At 46.1% G+C, this 17567-nt stretch overlaps 1 protein-coding gene across 1 annotated transcript in view; it reads left to right on the forward strand.

Moving 5' to 3' along the window:
* LOC119165884 (venom metalloproteinase antarease TserMP_A) overlaps window positions 1–17567 on the forward strand; it is a 50622-nt gene that overhangs the window by 7346 nt on the left and 25709 nt on the right. The window contains exons 5-6 of the mRNA XM_037417894.2: window positions 1076–1227; window positions 3045–3116. Of these exons, the coding sequence (XP_037273791.2) occupies window positions 1076–1227; window positions 3045–3116 (224 nt within the window). The remainder of the gene's footprint in view (window positions 1–1075; window positions 1228–3044; window positions 3117–17567) is intronic.

Genomic DNA, 17567 nt, shown 5'->3' on the forward strand with positions numbered 1-17567 from the left:
ACCACTAGTGCGAAGCTGCGATAATGTTTTCTTTGGAACGAAGGTATGTTGACGCCGAACCTGAATAGTACGTAATGGCATGTTCGCAAGTAACGTGATGTCCTCAACACAAGCACGTAGCCGAACGCGCAATGTGTTTTTATCAGACAATGCTTTCGAAATACTTTAGCATATAGCAGCCTCACTCGTTTTAAAAGAATCTTCGAACTCCCCCGTTCGCAGCAAAGAAATAAACATGTCCACAAAAGGCACGCGATAGTTTTAAACACTGACTGACTGAAAACATCTATTCATCGACAGAAAGGGAGTGGTCCTTAAGGGTCCACCCCGTACAAACACTAAGTGGCCTCCCTGGTATGTTAGCCCGCTGGCATAGGCCGTAGCCTCAGCACGCTCCACCAAGGCCCGTGGAGCCGTCATGTGAGAGTAGCCGAGCAAAGCTGCCTCCCAGTCTTCCCGGGAAAGGTTGGGCAATAGAGTTAGAATGCAAGTATTTTGGCATGCCCACACCGTGTGGAGATTGTCAATGAAATTTTCTCGCAGTGCGATAATTCCCCCGGGCAAGCGGAGTCGAAATGTTTGACGATTGTCAGGTACAAGAGAGTGTTAGTGTAAAGGCGACGGAAGATTTGTTCCTCCATTTTCGTGAGACGCTTACAGGATTCAGGATAGGAGCGATGGCCGAATTGCTAGATCTGTGTGACCTCCGTTAAGGTGTTAGTGGTGTTGGCTTTGAGGTCCAGAGCGGTACGAGACAAGAATGGCGCCTGGAGAGCGAGCACACGGGCGTCGGCATCGGCCGACTCATAACTATAGGGACCGTACGAGCCGGAGCTGAAGACAGCTGAGGAAAAGAAAACACAAGATACATAACCACACAATTCAGGATATGTAGTTTAGGGCTCAAATATTACTACAGACAAGAAAATCCGTGCATTTTTCAGAGCACAGTAGATGAGGTAGCTGTAAGCTTTAGTTATTGTGTTCGATGTCCTACGAAATAACCACACTTATGACGCAGAAGGGAGAAAACTGCTGTCAAAGAAAATTACAAAGTTAAAACTTGGTTTTCTAGGTAATGGCAATACTTGGCAAAAGATTACAAAAAGAGCATTAGACTTTGACCGGTTTGCTGTGGAGGTCCACGTGGTATCAGACAGCGTGCACCAACAAAATTTCGCAAAAACTCAGGAATTAATTGCGTACTTTGCAGTCCTGCTAAATGGAGTAAGTACCTTTTTAAACTGCAAAACAAAGATTTTCATTCATTAATATGATGTTTTTACTATGAGAATAACATTCAGAACATGAAGTTACAGGAGTACTTGACTATATTTCGGTTCCTTACAAAACATGTGTACAACACTGAGCTCGTTGTGCTAACATGAAAGCAAAACGGTAAAACTGGTACATGTATTATTCTTTAGAGCCTCACTAGCAAGTTTGTACCGGGGCTCGTCATAAAAAAAAATGTCTATGCAACACTGAGTACGGTTGCTTCAGGTCGAAATGAATAGGTCGTAGGTAATGTGTCTAGTTTCCTTATTGTCACTCTAGCGTATATTTTTTTTGGCGAAGATATGTTCACATAAGATTAGGCGGTCTCCAAAGTCATTTTTCTTTTGATATTCAACGTTGTGGTCATTCTCCTCCGCGACTTCTTGCATATCAGTACTTGCATCTTCTAGTAAAAAAATATATTATTACACATCACACTGACTTCAACCACAGCAAGCCAACAAACGGTTTCCGAGGTTGAAGTTTAGTTCCGAGTTGTTTTGAGTGCAATATTATATTGTAAAATACAATGAATCACAAGAGAACTTGGTATATAATTTTTCCATGTACTTAAAAGGGCAAAGAACGAAGTCTTTTAGGTGACTGAACATTTGCTATGTAGCTTACACAACTGCTGAAATTTTATGTGCATATTGTAAACGATACAGGTGTCAAGATGTCGTGCGCATATTCAGATTGGCACAGTGGGTCAAAAAAGGAGATGGCAAGAACTTAGCATAGCTATTTCTCATGCTGTTAGTAGGCAACGATATTTGGAGGTGTGAAGAATTTTAACGCATGATCTGCCTGAGCTTACGCTAAAAATGTATATGCAATGGAGCCACGGCGAAACAATCACATATAAACCCCAATAAAGTCAGCAGTGAGCTCGTCATGGAGTTTCTAGCCAGTTGTTGATACCTGTATAGGTAGTTATTGTAGAGTTCTGTTTGATCTATTGAAGTACAAAATTAGCGAAGAGTTGTCGTCACCGTTACTTGGCAATGACTACCCCTTTTCACTATAATATTACCCCATCCTCCGGGGTGCAGACATGTACAGATGAAAAAATAAATGAAAAAAAAGTGGGTATGAGCAGCTTCAATATTTGGACATACGTTTTTCAGCATGAATATATAATGTAATTGAAAAATGGTAAAACTTCGAGTAGTTTTACGTTCAGAAATGTTAACAATAAATATTGGCAGTTTGCGACAACGTCTAGCTAGAAAAATTAAAAAAAAAACAAAATAGGAATTGAAGAACAGCTTTGCTTTTAACGTCTGAAGAAATTCGCTTTAGAAAACCATGAAAGGTAGTGAACGTAGCCTGAAACTGCAATTCATAGCATTCTTACAGTCCTGGCAGCAGTAACTATTTTCTGAAGGATTGAAGTTTGGTATAAAATACAAAACACATTTTCCTTGAGTAATGAGGGGAGCTCAATGTCAAACTAGTAAGACTAACTTACAGACTAATGATTGTTATTGAACAGGTGTTGTGAATGGTGTTTTTGTGCTGACAGCATAGTGAATGCTGGCCTACTACACACAAACTGTGAATATTTAAGGCCTAGTGGGTATCCGGCAAATGTGCTTGTCGGAGTTACCGAAAGTGTGTTTAGAAAACACTCTGAAAGGGCACTCCTTCAGCTTTTGCCGTGACTTTACTGCGTGCTGCGTGCAAACATGGCGTTTTTTTCATCAGGGTAAGGAATTGTTTTGCCTTTCTTTGCAATGTTAACCAAGCGATGACTCCTCCATTAGGTCAATTTAAGGTATCTGGACATGAGAGAGCCACGAATAAAGTTCATGTTGGTCGGAATAACCAGGAGCTTAGTAAGTAGCTTTTCGATGTTTCAAATAAATCTTGCATTTCGTCTCAACTATTTTAGTTTACTTGACGAGTTTATTTCATCTTTTAAAACTAATAAAAATATTGAGTAATCTAAGAGCATGCGCTGCGTGGTGAATATACATAGGAGGAAGAGTTAGGATTACGCAGAAACAGCTAAAACCGCTTTCAACAATAAAACACAACAGATACTCAGCAAGCGATGACCGAAAGCATAAGAAATATTTGTGTGCATGTCAGGTAATACATTTGTTATCAGGTATACATTTGTTATGCATATCTAATCTCTAGAATAATTCTTTCAAGAAATTCATAGTTAAGCGTCGTAACCGTTAGTTACTGGCCCATCGATTTCAAAGTGTGCGAAACTTGAAGTTGCGTGGTGGTTTGGCCAAGTCGGTAGCTGATGACGATTATTATAATGCAAGCTCAGAACAGGGCTCGCCTGTTTGTCCTTTCGTCGTCGTTTTAAGCTCGCGCTATAATATTTGTCGTCAAGTTGCGCTTTCAATAACCATACAACGGAAATATGTAGTCTAGTTTTTATATGGCATCAATTCATGTACAATTTCTTGGTGTCATTGCCCTAACGGAAGTGATATCAGCGAACTGTTCCTCGTACGTGGCGTACAACACATGATTTACGACTGCACATTTAGAAGCATATTATGCACATGGTTTGCAGTGACCATTGCAATTAAATAATACGAGTGATAAAATACATCAAAACCCAATTGTCAAATCTCTTTCTACCACCATGCTACATCGCGTTGTCATCTTCACAGCTTGCCTAACGACAGAGTGCTTCTCTGGGCAAATCATATTTTTCACACTTCTCCGTTTGACGCGGACATATGCTGGCTGGAACTTACATTACTCAGAAACAAAATATTGACAGCATCCTGTACGCTCAACAGCCGTTTTCTAACGTGAGACGCAAAGGTAGTTTAGTAGGTAATTTTTCACAATTGTACGCTTCAGCGCACAAGTTTAATTTTCAGCCATAGCAACAAAACTTAGGCGAAAGCAAAATGAAGATAGGTGAGCATAGATTAGTGGTAAGTTATAGAACATCATATGGTGGGTTTTGTTCAAGTGTATACATTAGGTGTGGTTCATTATCAGAGCATACATATGACCCGTAAGGCCTCGTATATTTCATACTCCAACGAAGGTTGTAAGAAAATCATGCGCTAACGTGCGAACTCAGACAAGGAGCCATCTTGCCCTTCGCATCCTCAACTTCCTCGTCTTCTCTCGTAGACTCAGGCTGCGCACGTTTATTCATTCTCTACATGTTCCCGCCCCAAGGAGTTGCAAGCTATCTCTACCTAATAGAGCTTCTGTACTGGTCGCCGCTTAATGTTGCCTTGTTTCGTCTTGATTCGAAAGCCCGTACTACACCGTCTTGACCGGGAAAACCTCTACCACACAGTCAAGGGGCCAGATGCACCTTGAAACAAATGGCTGCTCGGCAAGCACGATGTAATCTACTTTTGTATCGCAGTTAATGCGAGATAGATAATAGTGAAGGGCTTGCAGCTCCTACAGGTACTCCTTTCTCCATCGCATTGACGGGTGAATAAGCAGTTTTTCTCGATACCTAAGCTTCTTAGTAAGGTCGCTCGTTGTTGCTTGTGCGCATCTAGCTTCATATTCAGAGCTATGTGGCCCTGAAAAAGCAGTAAGTGAAAATCCTGCCAGAAAATGGGTGGAGCACATTAGCGTATGTTCTCTTGTATGAAGAGAAGGGCCGTCTGTTCACACGTAGGCGGGATGTTTTTCTCGGAAGTAGGGTATTCGTCTGCTTTAGTAGGCCATCTTGACCTTGGCTGATCTAGTGATCTAGGACCCTTGCACGTATCTATTTTGCCCAGAAAGTGATTGCGTGACGGTGAAGCCGGTGTATGAGAGGATGCGTCAACTGCACTCAGCTTTGCAGCCAGCGATTCTTGTGTCACTTTTCTGTGGGGTATACCGTAGACATGTCGGCTCTCAAGAACATCTTTAGGCACCAATTCCGCGTGTCCGAGCAAAGTATATTGTGTTCTGATGTCGTCGTATTTATGGAGCTGTCCATTTAGAAAAAGTATGTCATCTTGTTTCGATAGTCGAGTGAGAAGTTTCCTATAGTTATCTTCATTCTCCAGTGGCTCAATTGTACACCTCTCATGCGATTCGTCTGCTGTCTGGTGGAGTGCATCAAAAGTCGTCGAAATTGTGCAGAGTTGCTTTGGCCCAAGATACCACCTACTCCGAGTTTCCCAGAAGTCTGTGATCTATGTGATGTCACATCGTCGTCAGGCTGGGTACTCACGTGTAGTGCACGGATGATGAAATTCGCATCTTGCGGTGAATAGCGCTTGCTGGGCAGGTCCTTGGAAAGTGCATCCTAATAGTGAATTTATGGCGACCAAACCATGGATATCTGTGCTGCGCGAGAATTCTCCGGTCAATACCTTCTAGAGGTAATTTGACCCGATGACGTATGCTGCCGTATGTGGCTTGGGGTGTCTTTCACGAACGCTTTTGCCTGCCGCATCGGAATGAGAGACAGCGCTACATGCGACCATTGCGACAATGACGAAACAATTGAACATATTTTATGTCAGTGCCCCCAGTACAGCTCTCAGCGACAGTCCCTCTCAGCAGTGTTTGCTCGCCTCGACGACCAGCCATTCTCTGAGCAGTCAATCTTGGAATGTCGGAAAGATCGAGCTTCACGCCAGAAAGCAACGAAGGCGCTGATGAAGTTTCTGCGAGCGACCCGCCTCGTTGAACGATTATGACACTACTGTGTACGAGTGTGTGTGTGTGTTTGTGCTTCTCTTCCTCCCTTACCCCTTACCCCTTCCCCAGTGCAGGGTAGCAAACCGGATATGTTTTCTGGTTAACCTCCCTGCCTTTCCGCATTAAATTTTCTCTCTCTCTCTTTTCTCTCTCTCTTGACCCGATGAGTAAAGGCAGCCCGGGTTCCGCCTCTGCTCCAAAGAAGCATGCTTCCTCAGCGATGAATGTTCCTTCAACTCGCAGCTGTCTCACGAATTTGTTGTCGTCAAAAAACGTCGGGGCAAATAAACGCCACAGTGATGGCTTGTACAATGCAAACTTGCGAGTTATGCTGGCTATGAAGAGGCACTTCCACAACCTTGAGCTTTTGGGCTCTGGACGTTGCCGTTCTTCCGAAAACGTTGAAGGTTATTCTGGTCTGCCGAACGCCCTTGAGTTGTCGCTTAGTGGCGAGATCTTTCTTGATAAATTACCGTTGACTGCCACCGTCCAGTATACCCCTCATGTATCTACAGTTATCATTGTGACCTGCCCAAGCACGGAATATCTGAAGATATACTCCCTTGTCCGTCTTCAATAGAATGCACGACGACTCATCATGTCGGAGTACAGCGTTGGCTGACACAAGTGGTCTCATGCTGTCAGATGTTAGTGTACCTTCATACCTCTCATAGTTTGGGTCACACATGCTTGAGGCATGTTTGCCGTGGCAAAGTGAACAAGTGAGCTTCACATGGCAGCACCAGGCCTGATGACCTCGGGATGTACACTTGAAGCAACGATTGTCCTTGCTTAGCTGTTGCTTCTTCGACTCGAGAGAAATGTCGGAGTATCAAGTACGAGTTCCACGCTTATCTGATCTGCAAAAGAAGCGTTCTTCCCGTTCCGCCTCAGTAGGGGCATGCAAAACCAACGCGGTACTGTGGTCTCTAAACGTTTCAACATTTTTATTTCGCTGTGTAGGCATCGCAAAGCACTGCTCTCGGTTTTTCGATTTCACTCTTGTGAAATAGAGCAGGTCATTGAGCTCACCTTCTGAACACGTGGTCGCAAGTGCCTCTTACGAAGCATTACCGATAGGTTTTTAATGGGAGGAATTTTTAGTGCTTCTCTTTGATTTTCGCGTACGAACGCATAGACAATGTCACCCGGTAAGGCGTTGCGCAGGATATCGACGAGCATTGCAGAAAAGCTGAGTGTCGGTACGTTTAAAACTTTCAGGCAACGAATATGCAGTTTCACGGCGTCATACAACTTCCGAAGATTCCTTACATCGTTTCCCGACATGACATGAGGTGAGATTTTGAGGCTGACAGGTGGTACTGTTCTATTTTCGTCTGGTCTCCAAACCTTTCCTTCAAAAGTTCGATAGTGTGTGCATAGCGTGATTTTGAGGTTGGTCGACCGGCGATAAATGACGCTATTTGTGCCACAAGGCAATTACGTAAGTAGTAAAAGTTCGATGTCTGGGAGAATGTCTCGTTGCGATCAACCATCTGCTCAAACTGCTCCGAAATTCCTGTTCAATTTTGAATGTCGCCGTTAAACCTCCAAAGGGTAGTTTTAGGCAGTCGTAAGCAGGTAGAAGTTCTCGCTTGATGATCGGGCTGTACAGTCGTTCTTTGAGCATTAGCTTCAGCCATAGCGCTAGACTGAGCTGCTGGTGCTGCTTGCGGCTGGCTTCTAACACGCCCTAAAGCGGTGATCAGAGAGCGTAATTCAGAGAGCATACCTATCGCCTGGTCGTTGTACTCTGCCGCAGCGTTATATTCTGCCTCAGACTCGTCGTTAGAAATGTGCTCTTCGAGAGTGGCATTGAAGCTTGAAAGTTCCACATTACTCTCGCTGAGGTGGTCTAGAATACCTATGAGCTTGGTGATTTCGGCGTTGGGATCGTTGATCAACATTCAGGCCTGCTGCAGTAGCTTGGTGTTCTGTGCACGTCGAGCTGCCCGCTTGGCCTTGAGACGATTCACGATGCAAGCTTTTCGGCTGCGAGTAGGCAGACTGCAGTAACGATCAGCGAAGCGCTCGTCGATCGGTCTATCCTCGCCACAAGCGACGCAATCTGGACAAGTAGCAGGTGCCTTAAGTCGTGCGTAGAAGGGGTTACATTCCGCACGAGATTTTCAGCATCATAAACTGTTAGAAAACTATGCATTAATGCTAGTAATCATACAATGAGCCATCTTGACCTTTACATCCTCAACTTCTTCGTCTTCTCTCGCAGACCTAGGCTGCGCACGTTTATTCTTTTTCTTCAAATGTTGCATTGAATGACGTGTGTAACTAGTTGTGTCCACAACCACATCACCACCGCGTTATGATGTACCGGACCCACAAGTCTTTCTACAAGGCATGTGGGTCCGGTCCATCAGTGTACTATACCGCAAGTGTACTCGCTTTGAGTCGTTGGGCTCTATACATAAGGACAGGTCTGACATGCAAGGGCATGACGTCATGCACAAAACCGTTTGCACAGCTCACGCTGCACGCAAACTGACCATTCACAGGTTTTGCACCGACGCCACGCCGGTCGTACCTAGAGGGCGCATACAATTGGTGTACAGCGCGCTGGATTGCTCGCAAGCCGCTCGCACTTCGACCATGCAACGTTAGCGCATCAATTAATGGCGCTACACTTAGTAAAATAAAATTACCAACACTTGCTCCCAAGCAGCTTTCGCTCCATTAGTGGCATTCACTCCGTGGATCTGCAGGTTTAGATGCGAGGAAGCTTACGGCGGGCGCAGTGTCACGGGCGCCTGGATCGGGCGCGCGAGCTGGTGTTCCTCCGGCCGTCTCATTCGCACGGAGGAGGCGTAGTTGCAAAAGAGGGCGTGGCCGCTCCGTTCCCCGCATGGAGGCGTGCGCCTACTACCCCTCCTCTACTTTGCTGTCTATGCGGGGTGGTTTGCGGAGCCTGAAGATGTCTCTTTCTAGAAACCCCAGACCTCGTGTTAGCTAGGCAGCTTATCTTTCGTCACGCCTCAACCACATCAAATAAAACAAATAGAAGAGTTGATGGTGGTTGGTGCTATACTTCGTGCCCCGGCTGCTGTCGTGACGATAGTGACCGAAGCGAACACATTTGTGAGCCAGTTTTCAAGAAATTCTTGGTGCCCTCCTGTGCAGCACATGAGTAGAGAGTACACAGAAGAGTGAACTCACCCGATTGATTCAATATTTTTTTTCCGTGTGGACTGCTTCCAGAAGAGGGAAACGATCGGAAGGGTAGCTGAGCTGTATCGTGGGTGTTTGCTCAGATACTTTGGGGTACTGATATATCGTAGATTATCAGGTGCACGCGCCGAAGAACATACCGATAACACGTGCCTCCACCCCTCGCCACGGCGCATGCTCCGGCCTCGGGCCAGGGTATTAAAACCAAGACAGCAGCCTCGTGAATAAACATTGTTGTTCCTTCTTGTTCTGGCCATGCATCGTCTTATTCTTCGCCCTTGCGATACTACAGTGGCGACGAGTATGGGATCCGGTTAATTGCACTCCGACGCTGAGACCAGAAGAATGGGATCCCGACCCCCTGCCTTCGACGACGCCGTGAGTAGCTGGAGCACGTATCGTGTCCGGTTGGAAGCCTACTTTGAGGGCAACGATATTACCGACGTAGCGAAACGCCGGGCCCTACTGGTTTCATCGTTGAGCGACAGTGTCGTCCGGATATTGCAAGGGCACCAGCCGGGGGTCGCCATCAACTCCTTGACGTACGATGACGCTGTGAAATGCTTGGAAGAACATTTCAACCCTCAGGCAAACGAAATAGCAGCAAGCTATTCTTTCTTTATGCGAAAACAAGATGAGCAAGAAAGCGTCCGGGACTACATTGCTGAACTGAGAAGACTGGCCGTAAATTGTAATTTCGGGGCGACACTGGACCGTATGTTGCGGGACCGAATCGTTTGTGGGATTCGGGATGAGGAAACGCGCCGGTGCCTGCTGGGCCGCAAGAACTTGACTCGTGAAGAAGCCGAAGAATTCGCCTTAGCTTCTGAGAAAGCGAACGAAGACGCTCGGGGCATGCGTACTTCATACGCCCGGACCGAAGGTGGCGGCGTCAACGTGATACAGCAACAAGGCAGACAGTGGAGGAATAATTGCAGCCTTTCATGCGACAGATGCAAAGGGGCGCATGCAACGGCGTCCTGTCGACATCGCAGATCCATATGCCATCAGTGTGGTAAAAGAGGGCATCTTGCTAGGGCTTGCAAAAGACCCCACACCCCCAGGTCAGGAACGTTCGCTGTCGACGGAACCGAATGTGAAAGCGAAGAAGAGAGGTTGTATGCTCTCGTTGCACACAGTTCCGCCAATAAGCACTTGGTGCAGCCAATCGAGCGCACCTTAACGTGGGAAGGCCGTAGGCTGCGAATGATTGTCGATACTGGATCACCAGTAAGCGTGATTCCCAAAAGCTTGTACAAGAAGCATCGCAAGTGGTGGCCGGCTCTGCAAAAAACTCCACTACGCCTTTCATGTTTCCTGGGACCGTTGCCGGTCGTTGGCAAGGTAGACATGCAGGTACAGCTTGGACCAGTAACGGTGAGCAGTTCGCTGATAGTAGTGGACCATCGAGGGCCCCTTTTGTGCGGAAGGGACACGATAGAGGAATTTCGCAAAGCAGGCATGTTGCTAGTAGAAAGCACGTCGTCTTCGGTGAATGTTGTTCACGCCGACAGCCAGCTAACCGCACTTCTTGATGAGTTTCCGGACCTCTTTGAGAACCTCGGATGCTGTAAGGGACCACCGGTGAAGCTGTACCTCAAGGAAAGTGCGCAACCTCGATTTCTGAAGGCTCGGACAGTCCCGTATGCCATGAGAGCGGAAGTCTCCGCCGAAATTTACCGACTGGTGGAAATGGGCGTGCTGTCCCCAGTGAGCGTGGCTGAATGGGCAACACCGGTCGTGCCTGTAGTAAAGAAGAACGGAGACATCCGGCTGTGTGGGGACTTTAAGCTAACAGTTAATCCAGCGACAATAACAGAGCAGTACCCGCTTCCGAAAATTGACGACATCTTTGCGGCGCTATCAGGAGGCGAAGTGTTCAGCACACTTGACTTACGAAACGCATACAACCAGCTTCCCCTGGATGATGATGCTAAGAAGATAACTGTGTTGAATACACACAAAGGCCTCTTCGGCTACAACCGCTTGGCTTTTGGCATTGCCTCAGCGCCTGCGCTGTTTCAGCGGCGCATAGAAGCCGTGTTGCAGGGTATACCAGGGGTGAAAGTTTACCTGGACGACATTATTGTAGCAGAAAAAGAGTATGACACAACGATACTGCGGCAAGTGTTCGAACGACTTCGGGTGAACGGCCTAACACTGAACAAGGAGAAGTGCCACTTCCGGGAGAAAGAAGTGGTATTTCTAGGGCACCGAATCGATGCAAAAGGCCTCCACCCACTGCAGGACAATTTGGAAGCAGTGCTAGCGGCACCGCCACCGACTTCGGTAAGCCACCTTAAATCATTCTTAGGACTGGTCACATACTATTCCAAATTTCTACCGAACTTGTCGTCCACTTTGGCCCCGTTACACCGACTCTTGTCTAAAGGAGCACTGAGGTGTTGGGGGCCCGCACAGAGAACAGCATTCCAAGAAACCAAGCGCGCCATGAGAAGGGCGAACTTTCTTGTGCATTACGACCCCCAACGACCCCCCTTACGGCTTGAGTGTGATGCGTCGGCCGAGGGTATAGGCGCAGTTTTGTCGCACCGCATACAAGGAGTGGATCATCCCATAGCGTTCCGCTCGAGAACTCTAACGTCGGCGGAACGTAATTATTCACAATTGGAAAAGGAGGCACTCGCGCAGGTCTTCGGCGTTGTAAAATTTCGAGATTATTTGTTTGGCAACAAGTTCACTCTGCTGACCGATCACAAGCCTCTGACTGGTTTGCTAGGTCCAGATAAACCCATTCCGCAAATGGCAGCGGCTCGCATTCAACGTTGGGCGCTGCTCTTAGCAGCTTATCAATACGACTTGGAATACAGAAAAGGAGAGCTAAATGCAAATGCCGACGCTCTAAGCCGGTTGCCATTACCGGTTCGCGATAATGGCTGGGAAAATGAACTAGCCGAATATGTCCTGCATGCGCAGGCTATGGATGATTTTGTTTTGTCTGCGCAGAGTATTTCAGACCACACCAGCAAAGATGACGTACTTCAGCAAGTGAAGACTTGGATCTTGCGAGGCTGGCCAAGGCGTCTCGGTTCAGAGGAACAGCAGTACCAACCGTATTTTGCACGGAGGCATGAATTGGCCGTGAGTAACGGGATACTCTACTGGGGCCACCGTGTGGTTCTGCCTAAAGCTGCCCGGCAATTTGTTATGAAAGAGTTGCACGATACGCACCCAGGAATGACGGCAATGAAGAACCTCGCGCGCTCAATTTTCTGGTACCCAGGGCTAGACGGTGAAATTGAAAGGCTTGCAAAACGGTGTCTCCAATGCGTGCAGTGTTTGCCCATGCCCCCAGCGCAGGTCCCGGCAAACTGGCCAAAGAACAACACACGGTGGTACCGCCTACACGTGGATTTTGCTGGTCCCGTGGAAGGGCATATCATCTTCGTCCTCGTCGACGCCGAGAGTAAGTGGATCGAAGCAGTGCCCTTGAAGACGGCGACAGCAGCGACTACGGTAGACACACTTAGGTGCATTTTCGCGCGATTTGGCATACCACGGACTGTCGTGTCGGATAATGGTCCGCAGTTCACCAGTGCAGAGACAGCGCGGTTCTTCCGGGAAAATGGGGTGCGCCACGTAACGACGGCCCCATACTACCCGCAATCCAACGGTTTGGCGGAACGGGCAGTACGCACCATCAAGGAGGGCCTGAAGAAAAATCGGGTGGGAACGCTGCAAAGTCGGCTTGCCAAATTTTTGTTGCGTTACAGGACAACACCAACCCGAGAGGAGCAGTCTCCCGCGGAAAGGCTTTTTGGATTCCAACCACGGACCCGCCTGAGCACCTAACTGGCAGAGGAAGACGGGGCGAAGAGGGAGGCTACCGTCAACGGAGTTCCGAACTCTGGAAAGAAAGAGTTTGCACCAGGAAGGGAGGTGTGGAGTCGACAGTACAGTCAGCTAGGTCAAAGGTGGCTACCCGGAACCGTGACAACAGTCGAAGGCAAGCGATTGTTAACCGTTAACACGCCAAGGGGGGTGCAACGTAGACACGTCGATCAAGTACGACCACGCGACTCGTCGACACCGGTTAAGAAAGAACCGTGCGAAACGCCAATGGCCATGGAGCAATTGCCACTCTCATCCAGCGGCATCCAGTCAACTAGCAGCGAAGCCCTTCAGGCCGGTCTGTCCGAGCCTGGTGAGGAAGCGTCTGGCAGTGGCATCAAGCCAGCAAGTCCAAGGTCCACGGCAGGAGCACTCCCACTCCGACGCTCCACCCGGGCTCGCAAGCGGCCGGATAGGTTCTAGCTCAGAGGGGAGGAAGTGATATATCGTAGATTATCAGGTGCACGCGCCGAAGAACATACCGATAACACGTGCCTCCACCCCTCGCCACGGCGCATGCTCCGGCCTCGGGCCAGGCTATTAAAACCAAGACAGCAGCCTCGTGAATAAACATTGTTGTTCCTTCTTGTTCTGGCCATGCATCGTCTTATTCTTCGCCCTTACGATACTACAGGTACTGACGTCTTCGATTCGCACACTTGCCTGCTTTACTCGCAGACAACTTTTTTCGCCAATCACACACACCAACACACACACACACACATATTCTCGACTATAATGAAAGAAACTATGCCGAAATCAACAATGAACTTGAAATATTCTTCAACCAGGTATTCTTGACCTCGTTTAGCAATCGCTCGGTCCACGACAACTGGGTACTTTTCCGTGACAAAATGACCGTCTTGATTAATAAATACATTCCCTTGATTTCGATATCTAATGACAAGTGTAATGCCTGGTTCGCTAAGTCACTCAACCAACTAAGAAATAAAAAGAAACGTCTCTACCGAAATGCTAAACGCCTGCGCACAGCCAGTGCGAGGGATAAGTATAAGCAGTGTTTAAACACCTACTGCTCAGCTATACGTTCTGCTAAACTTAAATATTTTTCAACAGACCTGGGCTCCCTCTTAAAAACTAACCCAAAAAATTCTGGCGTGAAATATCTCGCAATCGGGATGCTAACCACATTACCTTACATGATGAGAATCACGAACCTATTTCCAACAGCCAGTGTCGTTCTGCTTTTAACACTTTTTTTGCCTCAATGTTTACTCGGGAAGACCTATCCACATTACCTAACGTGGCCGATTATGATTACCAGTACATGAAACCTATCGAAATTACAGCTAAAGGTATAGAATGTCTGATAACTAAGCTGAAGCTGTCTAGCTCCGCTGTGGCTGATAATATTAACTCAAAAGTACTAAAAAACACAATTTCCATTACCAGTAACATTCTGTGCTATATTTTTCAACAATCTTTACGGTCTAGGCAGATACCTGACGACTGGAAAGTTGCAAAATTTACCCCATTGTTCAAGTCTGGAGACCAACATCTACCCCGAAATTACCGTCCAATCTCACTTACATCCATTTGCTGCAAGCTATTAGAACACATTATCGCTTCGCACATTTACAACCATCTTGAGACTAACCAGTTTTTTTTCCACAACCAACATGGGTTTAGGAAAGGTTGGTCATGCGAGACACAACTGCTAGAATTCACGACTGACCTTCACTCGAACATGAATAATAACCTCCAAATAGACTGCATTTTTCTTGACTTTTCGAAAGCGTTTGACCGTGTGCCCCACTGCCGCCTAATCTCAAAGCTATCTGCTCTTCAATTAGACTCACTAACCTTATCATGGCTTCAAAATTTTCTTTCTCTCCGGAAACAGTTCACTGTCATCAATAACGATTCGTCGTCAGTATGCGATGTAACTTCCGGGGTGCCACAGGGCAGTGTGCTCGCCCCGCTGCTATTTCTTATATTTATAAACGACTTGCCTGCTGGCGTCACATCATTCATACGAATATTTGACGATGACTGCATAATCTACCACCCTATCAAAAATGTTAACGATCATTACGCACTACAGAAAAACCTTGATGTAATTATGAAATGGTGTGAGACATGGCAAATGGTTCAAAACGCATCAAAATGCAAAACCATCTCATTTAGCCGTAAGCATGACCCCTCCATTTTTTCATACCGTATAAATAATGACCCGCTCTCGCATGTTTCCACATACAAATATTTGGGCCTACACTTCACACAAAATCTCTTATGGTCCTCTCACATCACTAACATCTGCGCAAATGCCTCGAGATCACTGGGATACCTACGCCGTAACTTACATTCCTCCCCCGCTAACGTCCGAAAACTAGCTTACGAAACTTTTGTTCGACCTCAACTTGAATTTTCCTCACCAATCTGGTCCCCCCACCAAGATTACTTAACCAACATGATCGAGGCAGTTCAAAATAGGGCAGTCCGATTCATTTCTCGTAATTATAATTTCTGCTGCAGCGTAACACAACTTAAAATGGATAATTCACTTCAATTTTTATCCACTCGCCGCAACATTTCTCTTTTATGCCTCTTTCATAAATACGTCAACAGCACTAAAATGACCAGACTTCCAATTGAACGACCCTCCTATTTATAAACTAGACTACACAACCGGCTTAGTTTCTCGCGCATGTACGGCAAAACGAACTCTTTTAACGCATGCGCTTTGCCTAGTGCCATCACGTTGTGGAATGCTCTTCCCGATAACTTGGTATCTGACACTTACCCTGTTTCCTTCCGCAACAAATTGGTCTTACACTTTGGTTGATAATTTTATGTTCACAGCTTCGTTCTTGTATGTATATGACATTCATAATGCTGTGCAAAAAGTTTTTTTTTCGAATGCGCTTATTGCCCCCTTATTTTTTGTGCTTTATTTTTGTTTGCTTAGGACAAACTGTTCACACTTCCTGCAAGCGCTTTCATGATTTTCCCAGTGTATTATACCACAATCTGTGCCAATTTAACTTACACGTATTGTACACTTCCTAACCGCTGCGTGCCATGAACTGCATCTTTCTAGTTTCTTGGTAACGATGTATGATGTCAATTTATACTTACTTATTTCTTGTTTATTTGTTACTCATGTCTCGAGCTTACGTTTTGGCACTTTTCGCCCTTTTACTTGTTGCACATGTCTTTGTTAGCCCCCCTTACTCAATGCCCTAACCAAGGGCCTGTAAGGTACCTGTAAATAATATATATATATATATATATATATATATATATATATATATATATATATATATATATATATATATATATATATATATATATATATATATATATATATATATATATATATATATATATTTACTGTGAGCGCAGTCACCGACTCTTTATCAATTGGACGTGTCATCATCATTTGTATAATTTGTAAAAAAAGAACAAAATAACTAAGGTACATCTTTTTCAACACACACACACACACACACAAACACACACACACACACACACGGAAGAACACACGAACAATCGCCTCCCCACTCGCGAGCATGAAGCCCTCACTTCTCTGCGGAGACCTACACTTTGCCGTAAGGAAGGCCGAAGTGCAAGCATCATCTTCATTGCATCTACCTCGAATTTCCCCTCACGACCAACGCAGATTATTCTCTCACACACAGACCCAGAGGCCATAACTTCTGCGAAACAAGCTCTTTCACGATGTCGTGCTTCAAAACGACCAGCTTCACCAAAGCTAATGAAAGTACTGTGGTAACGGGGTGACTGAACCTTGGTGCCCTATAATTCGCAGGTGACTAGCACCGCTCATCATTTTCACGTTCATATTCGCCTACGTGCGGCCTGCACTTGGGTAAGAACGTTGAATTCGCAATACTATCGCACCGTGGGAACTTAGAAATGCTAAGTGTCGTGCCCACAGCAAAGTTTCACCGATCATCGTGCAGGTGAAAACGACTGTAGCATCATCAGCACTGCGGTTCAGATTTCCAGCAATATGATATTGTGACAACCAATTTGGACGGTATTACATAGCAATATATGCAGGGTCGACAACGACAAAATTATTGCATTTAGGACAACAAGACCGCCTGCATTGACGCGCCCTGATAGAAGCGGCAGTGGGAGAAACGATCGCTAAAACAAAGAATGAAAAGAGCTGCATACAACGTGGTCAGCCTAATACATACGCCATAGAGGTGAAATTTGCGAACAAGCTGCGCCAGTAGATGGTCGCACGATAGCTGTATACAGACATCACGCCATTCCATCCTTACAGCATTAGCGAGCAGTTGTTCATGTTGAGGTTCGAGCGCGACCAGAGTGGGGAAGAGGGCCGAAGCGGTCACCTTGTGAATTTGTTTTGTGCAGTTCGTGCTATGACTAAGACAATGTCGGAAAGTTATGAAAGTTCAAGTGTTGTGTGCCACGTGACTGTCTTTGCTTGATATATTGTGAAAAGTGAGCAAGAACACTCACGAAAGATGATAAAACTATAAAACATCAGACAACAGTGTGTGACACTTGTCAAGTGTAGTCGCGTGAAGTGCGAAATATCATCGTTTGCTTTTACGTGCATCTAAACGGCAAAATTGGAGCACAGGTGCACC

This window comes from Rhipicephalus microplus, chromosome 8 (assembly GCF_043290135.1).
Source record: "Rhipicephalus microplus isolate Deutch F79 chromosome 8, USDA_Rmic, whole genome shotgun sequence".
In the NCBI taxonomy this organism is placed as follows: domain Eukaryota; kingdom Metazoa; phylum Arthropoda; class Arachnida; order Ixodida; family Ixodidae; genus Rhipicephalus; species Rhipicephalus microplus.